At 40.2% G+C, this 20776-nt stretch overlaps 1 protein-coding gene across 2 annotated transcripts in view; it reads right to left on the bottom strand.

Annotated features, from left to right (window-relative positions):
* The window catches only part of SEC6, a 98636-nt gene that overhangs the window by 68498 nt on the left and 9362 nt on the right, over positions 1-20776 (bottom strand). For both annotated transcript variants that reach the window (XM_010267142.2, XM_010267143.2), the window contains exons 4-8: positions 20521-20609; positions 20281-20371; positions 11924-12013; positions 11488-11567; positions 166-258 (exon numbers count right to left, since the gene is read on the bottom strand). In XM_010267142.2, the coding sequence (XP_010265444.1) occupies positions 166-258; positions 11488-11567; positions 11924-12013; positions 20281-20371; positions 20521-20609 (443 nt within the window). The remainder of the gene's footprint in view (positions 1-165; positions 259-11487; positions 11568-11923; positions 12014-20280; positions 20372-20520; positions 20610-20776) is intronic.

Raw genomic sequence — 20776 nt, 5'->3', positions numbered from 1 at the left:
GAATCCATTTTGATCATATAAAATAATAGGATTTATTGAGAAAATGAAGATAAGGGCAACATAATCCAAATTTAGCATAGTACTTGCCTATAAGAAGAAATACACTTCAACTGCATAAAAGACTAAAACCAACAAAAAAAAAATCTCAATACGAAAAATTAATACCTCTCTTTTGCGAGTTTGAAGAAGTTGGAAATATGGGCCCATAATGTCTTCTCAAATGTTTCCCAGGTCCGATCTACATCTTCAAAGTATTCTCTGAGAAAGTTCCAAAGTGGTAAATTCCATAAATACAGGTTAGCCAAACCCAACAATGCAGCTATCATGGTCAACAAACACTACAAAATCACAGGAAACAATGTAAATTTCAAATGAAAAACATGTTTTAAGTAACAGTAACAGATCACTGACAATTTACTAAGAACAGAAAAGAGTATAGACATACAAAGAGCTGACGTAAAACATTCTATTTGATGATTCAGAAACAGCTGCTAAATAACAAAAAATCAATTCACAACAAACTAAACCATTTATACGATATTAAGCAATTACATATCTTGAATACTCCGTTTGATAATTTGAAGATTTCAGCCAAATATCAAAAATAGATATAGGATCCTATGTATAAATGTGTTACCCTTAAGTGCATTAAACTCACCCAATTATAAAGCTTCTTTACACTTCAACTTTAAAGGCAAAAGCATGTTATCACATTCAGATGCACAAGGAAAGGAGGTAAGACTCATTGGAAATGTAACATAGCAGCCATCCTTGGGACAGTACAGGGAGGAAGACAATAGCAAATTTCCCTAATAAAGACAGACTTGAAAGCTTTAATTCTTTTGACAAGTGACCCAACCTAAAGGCTCTAACTGAGAACATCTGTTAAAATAGCCCACAGAGCCAACCACATATTCCTTCACTGTGATCTCTGCCCAGTTCTTTGGGCTCACTTCTACAATATTTTAAGTTTGGTGGATCTTGGTCCTTCCACTAACCACCAGGGACTCGTGCTGGAAATTGAAGAGCCCAAATAAAAGAGGAAAGATTCTCTGGATGTGCTTCGGTGACATTTTGGGTGATCTGAACTGAAAAGAATGATCACATCTTTTACAACTGCATTTCTTCTATGGAGCAAATCATGTCAAGATCTACCAGGGCAACATGCTCATGGTTTTCAGTTTGCAAGAGTTTAGGGACATACTCTTTTTACAGATTGTTACTATGAGTCTTTGTATAGACAACTCATGTAACAAGTTACCTTGTTGTACAGCTGCTGGTAAGCTGGTTGTACAGGGTAATATTTGTATGTGGCCTCACATGCATACTTGTAAAGAAATATGGAATAATATTACTTTAACATATATATATATATAGGATGGAAAATAGTGGTGAAGTGGATTGCAATACAGCCTCTAAGGAGTAAGGACATTCTAGGAGGGAAAAAAGGCTTACCACAATTGCTGATTTAGCAGAATGATTGTTCTGGGTTTTCTTTGGTATAAATAAAAGAAAATTTTATTAAATTAAAAGAAAGAGAGTATAAAGGAAAGGTGATAGAGAGATCACCCAATAAAGAAAAAACACAGCAGTACACTTTACATCATCACCCCCGCCCAATTCCAATTTTAAACACAGACCAAAACCCAAAACCAAATGACTCTTTACTATCCTCTGCAAAAATTGGAAGAATCAAGACCCGCTCCAAGATCCTTTTTTACCAGTAGTTGAAGCAAGACAATGTCTTCAAAATTGCTTCTATTTCTTCCCTTCCACAACTCCCAACATATTCCAAATGACACACAACTCCAAATCATCTATGCTTTTCTACTTCTATTTAAGGCTGATCAGCAAGCAAAGATTTCTCTTGGAGAGCTTGGGTTCCACATCTCCATCTTGAGTACAGAAAAAAATACCACCCAAATGATCTTCACATAAGAACAACCAAAACAAAGGTGAAGCACAGGCAAAGATAACATCTTCCTGCCAGCTGATTTTTTTATAAGTAAATACAAAAATTTCATTAAAAGGATAAATGAAATGCAAATTGGGTAGGTGTTAAGACAACACCTACGAACACAACAACAAAAAGGAAACACCAATTCAGAACAGATCAACAAGTTACCCGGTTCAAACCCAGTTGGTCCCCCAAATGTTTTCAAATGGCTATATATCGTGCTGATCAAAAAAACAAAAGAAAACAGATCAACAAGTTAATATTTGTAACCCCAAAAGCTATCCCCTAGAATCTCCTTTCTTGTTTTGAGAAAAGGTAACAGAATTTTATTAGATAAAAATAAAGAGTACATGAGGAGATGTACAACATAGAAAGGGAAAGCCCTGTGGATTACACTGGAATCAAGTTGTCACTATACATTACATTCAAGTGTGCCCTTAACTTAGCTAAACCATCCACAATAGAGTTTAGTTCCCTCAAAATCCAAATCAGATTAACACTCGGCATCCAGAGATTCTCTAGCTTCTGTCAAAAAATGACATCTTCTTTTTCTCTTAACCATTTGATAGTATTTGCTGAATCTCCTGCTATGGTTAAGTTTTGAATGCCCAGGTTTCTAACTATTCGGATTCCCATGAGAGCTGTCAGCAACGCCTATTGGACCACTAAAAGTTCACACAATAACACCCCTTTCATCTCTTACTATGCCTCCTATACCAGCTACTCCTGGGTTGCCTGACATGCTCCCATCAAAGTTTACAGTTGTCCTCCCTCCCTTCTTCTTACTAACACACGGGAACAGCAAGGGGGGAATCGATTGGAAAAAGAGAAATTGTGCACTTCTGTTGATATCATTTCTTATTATTTGTTGATGACCATACCCGTTTTTCATGGGTCTATCTTATGCACTCTCGAGATGAGGTCCCCTCTCTGACCCAAGCTTTCCATCAGATGATCCTAACTCAATTTGAAACCAAGACCAAGATTCTTAGATCTAATAATGCCAAGGAATACTTTGCAAAACCCTTGGCATCCTATCTCCTTGATCATGGGATCATTCATTAGAGCACCTATCCTCACACACCTCAGCAAAACGGGGTTGCTAAGAGAAACAACAGACATATTTTAGAGGTAGTCAAAAGCACTATTCTCAACACGAATGTTCCCATACGCTTCTAGGGAGATGCAATCCGTACAGCCATATACCTCATTAACAGGGTTCCTTCACGGGTCCTAAACATGTAAACCCCGTTCAATCTTCTATATCCAGATAAGGACCTATTCACTATTCCCCTCAAAGCTTTTGGGTGTACTTGTTTTGTTCAAATCTTGGACCTCATTGCTCCAAGTTTTGATCCCAAAGCCACTAAGTGTATTTTCCTTGGGTATGCACAAAATCAAAAGGAATATTGCTGTTATGAGCCAGTTTCAAGGAAGCGTTTTGCGTCCATGGATGTCACCTTCTTTGAGGATATGCCCTACTATCATAAGGCTTCTCCTCCGGGGGAGAATAGTGAGGAAGGGATTTCAGTTCCAGCTCCAAGAGTTCCTTTACCTGTCCCGGTTACTGAGGGGGGGAGTTGCGAAGAAGGTTGTCAAAAATGCAGGGTGTATCACAGAAAGTGGTGGAGGCAGGTTGATTCTCGTACTTAACAGCAAACCAAACCAGTCCCAACATCTTCTACAGCTCTAGATCCAGACACTACTACTGCTCCCACTGTTACAGAGGTTCAGTCTTCACCAACAGATGACCTTGATCTTCCAATTGCCATTCGTAAAGGGAAGCGTTGTTGCACCTCATCCACTACCCATTGCAACTCCAAGTTCCTTTCCTATAATTGTCTCTTAGAATCCTACAGATCTTACTTGGCATCTATTTCTGCTATTCCTATACCCAGAAAAGTGCAAGAAACTCTTCTGATACCTGAATGGAAGGAAGCAATGCAAGTAGAGATGGATGCTCTTGTCAAGAACAACACATGGGAACTAGTTAACCAGCCTGAAGGGAAGAAACCTGTTGGATGTAGATGGGTGTTTACTGTGAAATATAATGTTGATGGTACTGTAAAGAGGTATAAGACCAAATTGCTTGCATAGGGATTCATACAAACTTATGGCATAGACTATATAGAAACCTTTGCACCTGTTGCAAAAACGAACACTATCAAAGTTCTATCCATTGCTACAAACTTCTCATGGCCACTATTTCAGTTGGATGTTAAGAATGCCTTCCTCAACGGAGACTTGCAAGAGGAAGTATACATGGAGTTACCCCCTGGTTTTTATAGTACAAAAGCAGGAAAGAAAGTTTGCCTTTTGAAGAAGGCCTTGTACGAGCTGAAATAATCCTCGAGAGCTTGGTTTGATAGGTTTAGACTGGCTTTGGACGAATTCGGATACATACAAGCTCAGTCAGATACTCTCTACTTGCAGTCTATGTAGATGACATTGTGATAACAGGAAGTGACACTAGTGAAATTGAAACCCTTAAACAGCACCTTCACAAGGAATTTGAAGTGAAAGACCTAGGAAAGTTACACTATTTCTAGGAATTAAGGTAGCTCGATCTAAGCATGGCATTTTCATCTACCAAAGGAAGTATGTTTTGGACTTACTAGAAGAAACTGACAAGTTAGGAGTGAAACCAACTGATACTCCCATTGAGCCTACCTAACCATAAGATAAGTGTAGAAAGTGGAAAACTCCTTGAAGACAGGGCTATGTACCAAAGGCTGGTTGGGAAACTTCTTTTTCTCTGTCTAACCCGACCGGATATTTCTTATGCCATCAGTGTTGTCAGTCAATACATGCATTCTCCTAGGACCACCCATCTCCTTGCAGTAGAAAGGATCCTTGCCTACTTAAAGAGATGTCCAGGGAGAGGTATACTCTTCAAGAATAATGGTCATATGAAAATAGAAGTGTATACAGATGCGAATTGGGTTGGATGTGTTGATGATAAGAGGTCCACCTCTGGATATTGCGCATTTGTGGGGGGAAATCTTGTTTCCTGGAGAAGCAAGAAACAAAATATTATTGCTCGCTCCAGTGCAGAAGCGGAATACAGATTCATGGCCAATGGTGTTGCAGAAGTGTTATGGTTGAGATCCTTGCTTAATGAGTTGGAGGTTGATTATGAGAAGCCTCTAATGTTGTATTGTGATAATCAAGCTGCAATTAATATTGCCCACAACCCAATACAGCATGACAAGACTAAGCATATCGAGATTGATAGACATTTTATCTGAGAGCGAGTCGCATCTCAAGAAGTATGCCTTCCTTACATTGCCTCAGACATGTAGTTAGTTGATCTCTTCACCAAAGACCTCACAAAAGGCAAATTGGAGACAGATCTACGCAAGTTGGGCATGACAAATATCTACTCCCAACTTGTGGGGGAGTGAAGAAATAGTTGGTTAACCACGAGTGTGGGGTTCCATACCCACACTCAGGCTCTAGTGTGTGGTTTCATAACCACACCTAGTTGTTTCTAATTTCTTATATTAGTAGTTTCTAATTTCTTTTTATTAACTTCTAATTTCTATAATTAGAAGTTTCTAAATTCTGTAAAGTTGGGCAGGCTGGCCTTACTGTTTCTAATTTTTGTTTATTTCCAATTCTTATAAGAATCCTAAAAGCTATAAACAAAGGAGTGTATGGGGCAGCAGATCATTCACTACTGAACCCCTTCTCTCTCTCTCTCTCTCTCTCTCTCTCTCTCTCTCTCTCTCTCTCTTCTTCTTCTTCTTCTTCTTCTTCTTCCTCTCTTCAAACCTATAATACAGTAAACAGTTCTTCTTCTTCTTCTTTCAAGTGATTGTTTGCCAATAGATTTTTCCTCTTTTGCTAAAACCTCTGCTTTGCCATTGTTGGATGAAATCCTGGATACTTTCAGGGGTAACCCAACTATACCCCGCCAACTTCAGGAAGTGGTGTCAAATTTTCTTTGTCTCATTGCAGTAGAGTAAGTGATTAGTTGATTCCCCTGCACTCATGCATAAAGTTCAAGCATGGGGAGAAATGAACAGTCTTCCCAAGCTCTTCTTTTGGAGAAGGTCACAAGTGTTGATCCTTTGCAAGCTGGCTTCCCACATGAAGAAGCAAACTCTTGTGGGGATATGACTACTCCAAACCTTCTTGAACAGGAAGGGGGAGGTCTGATCACCTGCAGTCAGAACCTTGTAGAAGGACTTGGTAGAGAATTAACCAATAGGGTGAGGGGACAAAATCCTAGAGTCTTGGGAACTAGGTGAGATGTAAACCTCCTTTAGAGCTTGGAGTAGGCCTGCTACTTCAGTTATCTCTGGGTTTCTTAGAGGTCTTCTAAGGCTCAGGTTCAGGGTGTTCTCGGAGGAAGAAGCAGGAACGCAAACAGAAATGGTTGCATCTTGATCTTGGGTTAGATTAAAGAGTCTTGGGAGGTAGAGTGGCCCCACCAAAGGTCATTCCAGAATTTAAATGGAGATTTCTATCCCAACCATTTGAGCTTGTCTTTTACTTGCTAGAGATGATAACTGCCCATAAAGAGTTTGATTCTTTGGGAAATCTCCAAAGCCACTTCCCCAAAAGGGAAGTATTCTTCTCCTTGAGATGGCCAATACCCAATCCACCTTCATCCTTAGGTTTGCATACTTGATCCCAACTTACTAAGTGACTTCTTTTTTTCCCACCGCCTTCCCAAAGGAAGTTTCTTTAAGTTTCTCAATCTTAGATCTGACTTTCCTTGGGATTTGGAAGACCAACAAATAATAGATTGGCAGATTTGCAAGAGAGGACTTTAAGAGAGCGAGTCTGCCCCCTTTTGATAAATAGCAGCTCTTCCAAGTTGCTAGTTTCGTCTCACATTTCTCCATCACCAGCCCCCAAAAGCTGAAATTTTTCGTGTTCCCTCCTAGAGGCATCCCCAAGTAGAGGATTGGCAAGGATTCCACTTTGCATCCCAGAATGACTTTGAAAGATTCCAGCAGACCTGCTTCTACAGAATTTACTGCCACAACACTACTTTTGGAGAAGTTGACCCTCAAATCAGTTACCCACTCAAAACAATTAATCACCCTCTTAGCATTGGTTATGTTGTCTAGAGATGCTTCCAAAAATAAGATAATGTCATATGAGAACTGTAGATGTGAGACATGGAGAGCATTTCTTCCCACTTCAAAACCTTTTACCAAGTTAAGACATTTAGCTTTGTTGAAAAGCTGGCTGAAGATATCCATCACCAATGTGAAAAGAATGGGGGATCAGGGTCAACCTTGTCTCAAACCTTGACTTGCCTTGAAGTAGCCTTTTGGTTCTCCATTTATCAACATTGAGAACCAAGTTGATTCGATGCAGCCTTTAATCCACTTAGCCCACTTCCCACCGAAGCCTATAACCTTTAAAATTTGGTGAATACACTCCCAATCCACCTTGTCATAGGCTTTTTCAAGGTCTAGTTTAACTATGACCCCTGGGTTTTCATTTAGTTTTCTGTCTTCTACACAACCATTTGCTATAAGAATGCTATCCAATATTTGCCTTCCTTTCAAAAAAGCAAACTGATTTGAGGAGATTAGGTCTCCTAGAACTTCTTTTAGTCTTCTTGTTAGAACTTTGGCTAAAATCTTGTAAAAACTCCCTACTGGGCTAATCAGTCTGAAATCCCTTACCTCCAAGAGTCCCCCTTTCTTTGGAATGAGACAAATGAAGTTGGAGTTCAATCCTTTGTCCGCAATGGCCAAGGAGTTGAAGTCCCTGCGCCTTCCTTAAGTATAAGAGTGAAAGAATCTGGAGTTATTTTCTCCTTCTTTTAGCCACTTCGCCCGTGATCTTTGTCTCCAGTAAATTTCTTCCCTAATAATAAGCTTTTCCCAAAGAGTTCTCAGGTCAGGTCTTCTCCTTCTATCTGTTTTATCTAGGTTGCTGTTTTGATCTCTGAGGTCCAGCTCTTCTAGTTCCGCAAGAATTTTACCCTTCTCTTCTTCAAAGGCCTTAAACTCCTCTCTTCTCCCAAGCTTTTAACTTGCTTTTTAAGAACTTCAATTTCTGTAGCAGTCTGAAACCTGTCCAGCCTTCCACTTTACATTCCTCCCACCAAGAAGGTGTCCTTATGAGTGGTCCACATCTTTTCCAATCTAAAGGGGGCCTTGCAATTAAAACTCAGATCTGTTCTTAAGGCAATTGGCCAATGATCTGAGGTGCAGTGAGGGCAAAGTTCTTGAATCAGGTTTAGGGAATTTCTCTACGATTCTGAAGAGACTAGAAATCTGTCAAGTCTGCAACTTATCGCATTTTCTTGCAGTTTGACCAAGTGAATCTCCCGTTATTAAGGGGGAGATCATACAAGTTGTGTTTATTTACAACGCTTGAAAACTTCCTCATACTTCTTGTTGAAGTTCTGCCATTGGAGTGTTCATTGCTGAACCTTATGACATTGAAGTCACCACCTATGCACCATGGAATATCATTGGATTCATGTACTGAATCCAATTCTTCCCAAAATCTTCCTCTTTCTGAAGAGGAATTTGGCCCATATACTCCAGTCATTATCCAATTAAAGCCACCTTTCTTATTAATGAACAAGATAGAGATAGAAAAACCCCTTTGTCTACTTCTATACCTGAGACTTCTTCATTCCGAGCAAGAATAATTCCTCCTGACAAACCTGTTGCAGGTACTGCCACCCATTTTTTCCTCTGATTCCCCAAATTGTTTTAATCAGTTTTCTATCTACTACCTCTTTTTTAGATTCTTGTAAAATAATGATATCCAGGTTTTGTCTTCTTAAAGTCTTTCACTAGACACCTATTCAGCCGCCTTCCCAATCCCTTGACGTTCCAACTTAGAATCTTCATTAGGCCTCTCTTGTTGTCTTTCCCTTAGCCACCCTATTATTACCTGCTAATCTTTTATCTGTCAACCCCCACTGTAGACATCTCAATTCCCTCTTAGACCCCCTTCTTTCACTTCCTGATCTTTCCTTCTCATCTTACTTTCTTCCTTCAATGTGTTCTCATTTTCTGCTTCTTTCTCTCTTCTTTTGAGACTGAGAAGTTTAGCCATCTCCTCTGTACCACCACCTTCCAAACAAGCTTCCCTTTTGTTACTGTTCTGAACTTGTTCATTTGCCTTCCTTGCCACAGAATCTGGGCGAAGACTATCATTCTGTTGTGGTTGGGATTGCTCACCATTCGAACCTGGAAAACAAGAGGAAAAGTGGTTGCTTTGAGAGAAAGATAAAGGAGCCGAAACAGAACTAACAAACAAAGAGGGGGGAGAAGAAACTCTTGTATGTGGTTGAAGGCTGTAAGGAGCTTTGGGAAGGTTTGAATTCTAGCACTATTGCACCCAAACTAACACAGGTTTATCAATGGCTGCACCAAACCTTTCTTATTCCAAGCTTTATCATCATAACCACCAACCACCCTATAGGCCCTCCGTGTTCACCTCCACCCCCTCCCATTACTAAAATCCCAGACTCAATCTTCATGCTAAAGTCATAATTTCCACTGTCAAGTCTTGAAGCAAACTAAATCTGGTTTATGTATCTCAGCAAAGCATCACTAGAACTCTTCTCCATTCTTCTCTCAATTCCCTTACATTCCAAGACACTAATTTCATTTTCACCTTCAAACACCCCATCCCTCCCTGTCAATTGACTACCTCTACTCTTTGTTATGATCTTGGGTAAGAATGCTGTCCATAGCCACTAACAGCAAATACTTCCATCCTAGGAGGAATAGGATTGCCCCAACTACCTTTAACATCATCACTTTCAATCTGATTCCTTGCTAATGCCTTGTAGAATGACTTTACAGTAAGCATGCCTTTGTTACTCTCCTACCACCTTAAATCAGCCCTTTCCAGCAACTCTGCTGCCTGCACCTTAGCTAACAAATTAACACATTCTTCAATCTCACAGTCAAGGAGAGAAGCCTCTGAATTTTGGAAACCACACAACCGAACCTTGAATTACTTCATAGCATTGCAAAACTGGGATCTTTCTCATACTTAACCTATACAGTCTTGGACATATATCACATAACTTTCCAATCTCTAACCAATAATCCTCCCAAAACCTGATACTTGCTCCATTTCCAGCATTAGGAGACAAAATTCATGAAGGCAGAATGAAAATTCATTATCCCCAATGAAAATTCATTGGTGATCCTCTCAATAGGGATACTTGGATCATTTTGACTATCGTATGTGGCGCCCAAATTATTAGTTTGAACTATCTAGTCATAGGTTAATTGTGCCCAATTTTTTTTGTGAGTAAAAGAAAATTTATTCATAAAACAGAGAGGATTAGCTTTTACGTAGCCTTGGCTACCCCACAGGCCCACACAAACTAAATCAAAGGACATCAGTTATTAGAAATCTTTAACCTTCACATTACAAATTATCCCAAAAGCACTGTTCCCTGTTTACCCCTTGCTTTGCTAACTGATCTGCTAAACCATTGGCTGATCTTGGGGTCTAGTCTGCTCCATTCATTTCAGCCAGCTTAGGGCAACTTTAGAGTCTCCTTCAACTATCAGTCTCCTTACCCCCAACTCTAGCTTTTCCAATCCCAAATATCACACTGCCTTCAACTCAGCTGTTGTTGAATCCCCTGCTCCATGTGGTCTGGAGAACAAACCCAAGATTACTCCATTTTCATCCCTTAATACCCCTCCGATTCCTGAAGGGCCTGGGTTACCAAAATTTCAGAGTCATTTCTTAAGTAGTTAAGGAGATAATTTTCTTTGAGTTGGAAAGTGAGTGGCAGTTTGTAATTTTGAGTTCTCTTCTTTTCGTTCACGGAGTTTGGCTGACCCTAAATGGTTTAATGTGTATGTTTGTAAAGTTCCAAATATATGGCTAATGAATCTGGAGATCATTTTCTGCTTGTGTGACTTCTTCTGAGTGATTCCACAGCCCTAAAGTAGGGGTGAACCTGGGCCAGGCCCAAGACAGGCTTTGTGCCTAAGTCATTAAATGCATTATATTTAATATATATACATATATATGTATATATCAATTAATTTATATTGTATGGCATATAATATATTACATGTATCATTTTATAATATTTATATATAATATATCAATAATATGAAATAACACACACATATGAATATATATATATACAAGTATATTCCAGGACAGGAGACAAGCTTGCAGGCTGGGCTAGAAATGATTGCCCCTACCCTAAAGTGATTCCTGTTTCACTCTCTCTTGTCTTCTCTTGCAAGTTTTCTCAATTCAGACACCAACAGCCATAAAAGACCTAGAAGAAATTCATCAAAAGTCATCATCCAACATCAAAAAAGGACCTTATTTTGCTGCAAAAAAAAGACAATCAATTCCAGTTAAGTCTTCTCTCAATTTCCTTCAACTCTCAACCTTCACACTCAATGCACAAAAAGCACCATAATTTTCAATTTCCTTGGTAGCTCTGCTCCAAAAGCATCACTATTGTCAAACATAAAAATAAAAAAAAAAAATGAGAAAAAGAACTAAGAAATGCCAAGGGCCCAATATACAAAAGGCACATGAGAGATGCTAACCTTAGCCTACCAACCTCTTCCTTGTGAGACGCTGCTGCTGCTAATGCAAACCTCCTTTTTCCATCTAGAGCTGTTAATCTCTAACTCAACATAGGCAGGAAAAAAAAGAACAACAAAGGTAAATACAGAGTTAAATATCTATTAGCATAGATATGCACTCCAGACCTAGGAAAACACAAACTATTCCAACAAAAAATGCTCAAAGTTATACAATAAATCTGGGAAAGGCAGGCCATGATTCATGAGTAGGGTTAAAATCTTAAAAAGTAGGCAAAGATAACCCCTATTGCAAGTATCCGTCCGACTACCACATACACAAGAGTGTGTGCATTTGCACCTGCAGTAACCTAATTTATGGTTTTCCACCTTTTGGTTTGGGAAACCCATGCCATCATAAGATTAGTCTGGAAGCAACCAAAAAACGTCATAGGCATACCTCATAAGTGCTAATGAGTTCTTTATCATCACTCAAGGAAGCCCGTGCCTCAGCTGCCTCAACAGAAATGGACATCATCCCCTCTACATCCTATGTAAAACGAAGAAGCTAATTAGATAAAAGGTGACCCAGAAAAGCAGGTAACAGAGATCTCCATGTGTGCAATATCAAGATTCATATTTTTTTATGAATAATAAAGTATTTTATTAATAATAATAAAAGTAAACTGACAAATACATACAAAACTGAGTTCTCCCAGGAGGCGTGAGTTGCTGCCTTAAAAACAAAGTAAAACTACAATTGAGCGCAGAATAATTGATCCCTGTTCGCCCCTTGCTTAGCTAGTAGGTCAGCCAGCTCATTTTCCAACCTCCTCTCCCACTGAACTCTAAGGCTATGTTTGGTTTGAAGGAAAATGTAGGGAAAGGAAGGGAAAGGTAGGGAAACCTTTACAACCCTGTATTGGTTTTCTCGTCTTTCCCTTCCTTTCCCTACCTTTTCCTTCAAACCAAACATAGCCTAACTGTGAGATTAGAGGTAAGCCACTTGAATCTTTTAATTTCTCCCCTAAAAGACCAGGATACTGTCTCTGGTTCTTTCAGCCACCCAGTTACCACTTTAGAGTCACCTTCAATGATCAACCTCCTAAAGCTCATCTCTTTAGCAATTTGTGCTCCCTGTAAAGCAGCTTGCACCTCTGCACTAACTGCATCCCCCACTCCAATTGGGCCCAAGAATAAGGCAACAATCTGTCCCTCTTCATTCCTAAATACACCCCCAATACCAGAAGGTCCAGGATTGCCAAAGCAGCTGCCATCAAAGTTGAGCTTTATGAAGCCTTCTTCTGGGGGCTTCCAGTCTACAACAGGTTTGTCCCTAACCGAGGAAGAATCAGATTCCCAGTTTCTTCGTATGTCATCAAAGGAGAAAAGTGAGAATAAATCCAAAGTTTTGGCCCAACTAATAGCCCTTATTAGCAGACATTCCCAAACAGTATCTACATCCCTTTCTTTATTCTTAAAAATTCTGTCATTTCTTTCCTCCCAAACTGTCCACACTAAAGCAGCCCTAACACATCTCCATAAAATTCTACCTCTTCTCATAGGCCACCTAAAAGTTTTAGGGTCGAAAAGCCCCTAATTTGCAGAGGCATCACCCACCTACCCCCCAAAAAGACCAAAACTTTTTTCCCAAAGATTCACAACAAAAGGGCAAGAAATTAGAAGATGGTAACAGCTCTCTCCATTTGCTTTGCAAAGGAAACGCCAGCTTGGGGAGATGCAGAGGTTAGGTCTTTTCTTTTACAGGGTATCCAAAGTGTTTAATTTCCCAAGAGAGGCTTCCCAACAAAGGGCAACAACTTTAGGGGGAGTGGGTTTAGACAAGTCTTCCTTCCAAAAGAAAGGTTGAGGGTTAGGGACTGAGCACAACTGAGAGAATAAAGAGGCACAAGAAAAAAGACCCAGAGAGTTGGGAATCCAGATTCTAGCATCAGGTTTAGAAAAGTCCAAACAAACAATGTCTAGGGTTTTGATTAACAAAGCAGCTTGATCAAGTTTAGAATCTCTTAGATCTCTTCTAAAACCCAAATTCCAACTGAATCCAGAGGACTGGGAGAAAGAAACAAATTTTTGAATGGGTTTACATTTAAAAAGGGAGAGGGAATACAAAGATAGATAAAGGTCCTTAAGGGTGGAATTAACAATCCACGTGTCTTCCCAAAAGAGAATCCCATCACCAGTACACACATCATACCTGCTAAAGCTGAGGAATTGAGGAAGGATACCATGAATAGCCTTCCACGGAGAGATTAGAGTAACCCACCGAGACACTCCAGCATCCCAACCATTTTCTGCATAACCGTGAATACTTCCCACAGATTATGACAAAGCCTCTCTCTCTCTCTCTCTCTCTAATGGCCATCTCCAAAGCCATTTACCCAATAAAGCTTCATTCTTCTTTCCTATATTGCCTGACCCTAAACCCCCTTGCTCATTACTTCTACAAACTAGATCCCATCTCACCAAGTGATCTTTCCTTCCTTCACCAAGCTCCCACAAGAAGTCCCTCCTGATCTTCTCTACTTTCAATACCTCCCTTTGTAGCATTTTGAATATTGAGAGGAAGAAAACTGGAAGATTAGCTAAAGTAGATTCAATCAGAGTGATACGACCCCATAAAGACACATAATTCCCATTCCAAGTTGACAATTTCTAGGCACATCTTTCAGGAATTGGACTCCAAAAGCTTCCTTCCCTTGGGTTGGCTCCTAAGAGCATACCTAGATATTTCAAAGGCCACCTAGCGGTAGGACAACCTAAAGCTTTTGCAACTCCAGCCATCTCCTCCTCTCCCAAGTTCAGTCCCACTATGGAACTCTTTTCAAAGTTGATCTTCAACTTAGATACAAATTCAAACAGTTCGATCACCTACTTCAAATTACTTGCCTTTTGAGGATCAGCACCCTCACAAAAGATACTTGTATCATTAGGAAACTGCAAATGTGTAACAACTGTGCTCCCTCTCCCAAGCCTCCAACCTTTAAATAGTCCCAAGCCACCAGTTCAGTTCTTACAATAAGACTACTAAACACCTCAGTTACCAAGGTAAATAGGAAAGGAGAAAGGGATCCCCTTGCCTCAAACCTCTGGTTGCTGGGAAAGTCTCTGACCACTCCGTTAACTAGTACTGAATAATGACAAGTCTTCAACATCCTTCAATCCATCCACACCATCTCTCCCCAAACCCAAATTTTTTCAAAATGTCCAAGAGGAAGGACCAATCAACCTTATCATAAGCTTTCTCCAAGTCCAATTTACACACAAAACCTTTCTTTTCCCTTTTTAAAACATTCTACGCATTCATTAGCTATCAAAACTTGGTCCGTGATCTGTCTACCTTGAATGAACGCTTTAGGAGTGGCTTATCAAACCAAGAGGGGCTTGCTTTAATCTTAAAGACAACACTTTAACCAAGATTTTGTAGATGCTTGTTACTAGGCTAATTGGTCTGAAATCTCTTGGTTGATTGGCACTTCCCTTCTTTGGGATCAAGGCTAGGAAAGTATAATTTATTCTCAAACTAATAAAGTCTCTCCTCAAAGACTGCCCAAAGGTCTGCTTTAATTATCTCTCAACAATTTTGATGAAAAGCCATAGTGAAACCATCCAGTCCCGAAGCTTTAGATCTATCCGTTGAAAATACAGCCCCCTTATCTCCTTCAAGTCAAAATCCCTTTCCAACAGACTTGCCAAATCCGAGCTCAATCTTGGCCAATCCAGTCCTTCCAAAGTGGCACCCACATCCTTGCCTTTTAAACGTTGATTTGAAATGAGCCACAAAATAGCAATCTCTTCTTGATCAACCAAAGTTTCTCCATTTGCTTCTAACTCTCCACAAAATTTTTTCTTCTTCTTTTGTTAGCAAGTGTATGATAAAATTTAGTATTCCCATCTCCCTCTTTAATCCAAAGGTGCCTCGATTTCTGCCTACAACTGATTTCTTCCCTCGACAAAATTTCTTCCAATTCTTTTTTTAATGACCATCTCAGAGTGTTATCTTCCTCATTTAATGAACCTTGACTCTACTTAGCATCCAAGTGCTCAATTTGAGAAGTTACCAAAAATTTCCTCTCCTCTATTCTTCCAAAATGGTCTCTGCTCCACTCTTAGAGTTCACATTTAAGCCTTTGTAGCTTTCTATGAAATTTTGCACCTTTCCACCACACTCCTTGCACTTCAGCTCCCCACCATTCCTCTACCTTATGGATAAAGTTAGGGTGTGTAAGCCACATATTCTTAAACCTGAAAGGTTTTGTGTCACTCAAAAATTCTTTGGTTTCAATGCTAATCGGACAATGGTCAGAAGTAACTCACGGTAAAGCTCTTGACACCAATCCATTCCAATGTTCTTCCCAATCCAGAGTGAAAATAAATCTGTCCAGCTTTGAGCAACTAGGGGGGATTTGTAAATTGGACCAGGTGGATAAACTATGTTGGGTGGGAAATTCCTTTAGTTCACGCTCCACTATGAAATCATTAAACTTCCTCATACTAGTGGAGACTAACTGATTGGGATTATTCATCTCATTAGTGAATCTGACCACATCAAAGTCTCCCCCTAAACACCAAGGCTCATTCCACAGACCCCTAATATCAAAAAGTTCTTCCCACATTTCACCTCTTTCTTGAATTTTAGGGAAGGGGAGAAACGACCTATTAGTTCTTCCAAGGGCTCCACCATCTCAATCCTCCATACTGTTACCAGGCCCCCAGAAGTGCCCCATGACGATATAAAGGACCATCCTATATCTCTAGAGACCCACACACTTCTCACCCATCTTCTATCCATATCCACAACTTTTGTTTCCTGTAGCAACACTATATTGGGATTCTCCTTTCTAAGCAGATACTTCACTACTCACCTCTTCCTAGCATTGCCCAACTCCCTAACATTCATTCCAGCTGATTATCTTCATGTCAACTTGTATCGAACCACCCCTTACCCTCTTTCCCTCTAATTTTGACCTTTCCTTCTTCCCCTCTAGCACTGAAGTCTAGATCCTCTGCTACATTGGATTTCAACCTTTCTACCTTAGTCAACTTTTTCTTCTTTTGAGTCTCCTTCTCTCCCTTCTTTTTGGAATAGAATTTAACATCCTTTAACTCTTTCACCCCAAGACCCAACTCCCCTACTAATTCTACCAAAGGTTCCCTGTTCCCCTCCTAGTTAAATCCCTTTTCGCCAGACCATTTTTCGGTTTATCAAATGGCTTTTCTAAAGCTTCTCCTGTTTCTTCAATTTTATAAGTAGGTCCTCAAAGAATTCACACACTAGTTCGCAATTTTTTTCTCCCTAGTACCCACAAGTTTCCTCCCCACCCCCTTCTTCTATTCTGACTTCCTCATCCCTATTACTCTCCTCTTGCACACCTACAGCTAGTGGTTGGGACTAGAGTGTCTCTGTTATAGGCACAAAAAGACATCAGTAGCCTTGATGTTATTGACAAACGTACCTGGAAATATGGACACAACAAGGAAGCTTGGTTACTGAGCACCTGGATCAGCAAATGACCTAAACGAACCACTTTTCATCGGACGTGGAGTTGGAAGGGATGCTTGGGGCGGAACTTAAACATTCGGGTAGAGAGAAGAATCCAAAGTTGCAGTTCCTTTGCCTTGCGTAGAAGGAAGACTGTATACAAACTGTTGGATGCCCAGAACTTGTTGTGCATCCAAGAAAGAAATTGATCCCAAGAGGCAGTGATCGAGGCAAACTACCAGCCAGGTGATCTTCATCCCTTACAACCTCTGTTGGGGCTTCAGAGATCGCAAGAACAGTTTTCTTAGGGCCGAAATCCTCCTCGTCTTCCAAAAAAAGTTTCTCCGTTTCAAAGCGTTCGTTCTCTTGAAGTTCTACTGATCTTCCAAGACAATCACTGCCCAAACTTGAAGTTTCAGTGTCATCCGATTCGTACTCCTCACTGGTCGAAAAATCACCTTCCTCATCTTCAGCATGCCTAGAAGTGTACTTTTTCTTGCATCTTGGGTTGCAAAGATCCAATGAGAGCCCCCTGTTCGCTACTTTAGGCATCTACTAAATGGAGCATTCCTGCCCTTGGTCCCTGGACTGAGCCAAAGGTCGAGTTGGGGATGATGATAGACCCCGCAAACCATCTATCATCGACCGCTTAAGGCTTCCCACGTGACCACTTTTAAAGTCACATAGCCTATCTTTTAAACTTAAAAATGGGCTCGGCCCATTGATTTCCTCTCTAATAATCCTATTTGTATTTGATCCAGGATCTTTTGGGTCAGTGGGCCCACTTCATTTTCCAGCCCACATTTAATCAGTCTCAAATTGTTTGAAAGCCCAACTAGGTTCAACCTTTCTTCGCTAAAGCCTGGCCCAGTATTAGACAAAAGGCCTTCCTCATCAACATTATTTGTCCTACCATAATTGAACCAGGCACTTAAAAGAGCACCTTCTTTGCTGGTGCCTACATGACCCATGACCCGGATGTCACTACCCATTGTTTTTTTGGAGTACAGACAGGCCGAATGCAGATTTCTGGTTTCCACTGCAGAGCTATAAACATTCAAAATGTCAAAAACCCCCACTCTCCACACCAACGCCCGCCCGTGAATTGGCATCAATTCCAAGCTGGCACCCACCCCAACTGTACTTTGGGCCTAAAAATTCTGACCTGGGCCGACAGTTGGGCCTAAAAATTCTGACCCTGGGCTGAACTGTCATTCTCCCTTGTTTGTTCTTGCTGACTTGGTGGAACAAAGGAGCTTGGAGTCAGTCCACATCCCTTTGTAAGACTTTTAGCTCGCCTATCTAATGTAACCTGTCTATCAATTATCTGCCCAAGGCTACCTCCTGTCAGCACCTGTACATAAGATCTGCCACACATCTTTCCTTCAATTGGTGATTCCTTTTCTAGCTCGACTTCTGTTCTCTTTGCTTTTACTATCTCTTGTCCTGGACTTCCCATATTTGTGAAATTCTCAAACCAGTTTGAATTAGCCACTCCCTGAGTTGCAGGTAACCCATCTTCTTCAACCTTCTCATCTTCCACCTTCCTTCACACCACAAAGAAGCTTCAATGGCAGTCACCAACCAAACAGAGAAACACTCCATGTGACCACATATTTTCACCATTCTGGGGATATCTTCAGGCTCAGATAAACAGCTTCCAACCGCAAATCTCTCACAAAAAACATCTCAACGTGCCTTAATGGAAGGTTTAAGAAGGATAAAAGAGCTGGTTACAGAAGGACAGTGGACTATGGAAATATACAAATGAGAGAAGAGACGCTAAATGGCTAACTAGGGGGCTGGAGGTTCAGTTTCAGCGGGTGAAGAAGACTGCAAATGCTTTTGCAGATGCATTGGCAAAGCAAGGGGTGGGAAGGGAAAAGATGTTTTGGGCTTTATTGTAATTTTCTTATCTTTTCTTTTTGGGAGAGTTAAGCCTCTTTATCTCTTCCCGGAATGTTGTAAAAAATCCTACTAGCAAATGCACCAGAACTCTGTCTTTCACACTATAAGTTTTTGGAATTGGACTTAGGAGACCACCTGGACACAGCCACTGTACCTCAGTTCAACTTTAAGCACACAGCATCTAACCCAACCTCCTTCCCTTCCAATTCCAGCAGAGCCTTACAGTATTCAAAGGGTGTTAAAATAATGGTATTGTTCAGATTCAGCTCCTTGAAGACCTCAGCTACAACTCTCCAATCTCTAGGTGGTGCATTAACAGTCAGTATTAATTTCTTCTTCCAATCTTTCTTTGAGACACAAGTGAATATTTTACCATCACTTGCAGCCGGTCCTGCTGCCATCAAGGCTTCCACTTCCTCACCATGCCTCTGCTCCAAATCAATTGTCTCTTTACCTTTCTCCTGTTTTACCTCTGTGCCTTTCCAGGTCTCTTGCACTTCCCTTTGCTGACCGTGAAGTCCTCCAGCAGGCCTGAAACTTCTTTCCAGCCAGCAGCTGACTTTCCTTATGGGATACATACTATTTGTTTTTCCCCAGCTCCAAAAAAAAATCCACAAGCACCAGGAATCTTCCCTTTTCATTCTGTATTCTCTCTGCAACATACTTTCTTTCACCTTCTTCTAGTACCCCCTTGCACTCCTGCTTCCAACTCACCTGAGTAGCTTTCTTTTCGAAGGCCTTGAACCATCCAATAACCTCTTCCCCCAACCAGAAGCACCATTGCCCTTTTCATCTCCCTAATCTTGAGTACCGGTTTCCTTTTCACCGTGATGCTCTCGAGAAGGAACTGCTTTGCTTCAATCTTCACAATCCTTTTCCAAGAATCATGCTTCACAAACTTACCTGCCTCCATCTCCCAATCCACTGCTTTAAATCTATCAATTTCACCATAAAGATCCTTGATAAGAGTTGACTTCATCATTTTTTGGTTAACCTCAGGCTTGTTTTCTATGTGCTTTGCCCTGTGTTCATAGTCCAGCGTGCTCAAAGTCTCCTCAAGACAATGAACAGCTGGTGAAACATTGGCAATTATACAAGTTTTTACAACATCAAGACTCATATTTATAACCAATCTGTTAAAGCCAAAAGAGTAGGTATACTATTTTTCATTTTACCGATCAGAAGAGGAAAAAACAAAATCATACTAATAATTAATTTTGTTAATACATGTTTCTTTCTGGAAACTATGTAGGTATACTATTTTTCATTTTACCGATGAGAAGAGGAAAAAACAAAATCATACTAATAATTAATTTTGTTAATACATGTTTCTTTCTGGAAACTATGTATCACTGTCCATCAAGCATAAGAAATCAAACCTAAGCAGCAAGATTGGACAATAGGCAAACCTTTAGTGTTGTGTTTAAGTTGTTCCTTGCATTGCTAAGGAGCTTTATCTGATCATGGTTTTCAATTAGTGTTTGGCATTCTTGGCACAGCCTGATGAACACAATAGAAATAAACACACAAAAATAAATAGCTAGAAGATGATAATGTCAATGCTGCATGAAAGATCCTTTGTGAAAGATAATAAAGGCAATTTGCTCACAAGTTCTTTGTAAAATCTAAACAAACAATTCAGAACTCACTTTTCAATAGAAATAAAATTGTTGCGTAGCTGGGTTATTGTCTTCTGGGACAGGGAAAGGGCTTCTAGCCCAGCATGTGCTTGTTCAACCTGCAGGGAAGAGGAAACGTTGGTTTAATATATTCTACCCAGATACATGTATAATGGTGCCATATCATTTTGGATATTTCAATTTTGTGTAAACTTCATATCCAACGTCATACCAGCAGTGAAGACCTTCACACATTAATAAATATATGAAGACCTTACACAAGTTG

The sequence above is a fragment of the Nelumbo nucifera genome, chromosome 8 (assembly GCF_055504915.1).
Source record: "Nelumbo nucifera cultivar China Antique chromosome 8, China Antique-T2T, whole genome shotgun sequence".
NCBI classification, from domain to species: Eukaryota; Viridiplantae; Streptophyta; class Magnoliopsida; order Proteales; family Nelumbonaceae; genus Nelumbo; species Nelumbo nucifera.
The sequence above is the reverse complement of the archived record's forward strand: the minus strand, read 5'-3'. Positions and strand labels throughout refer to the sequence as shown.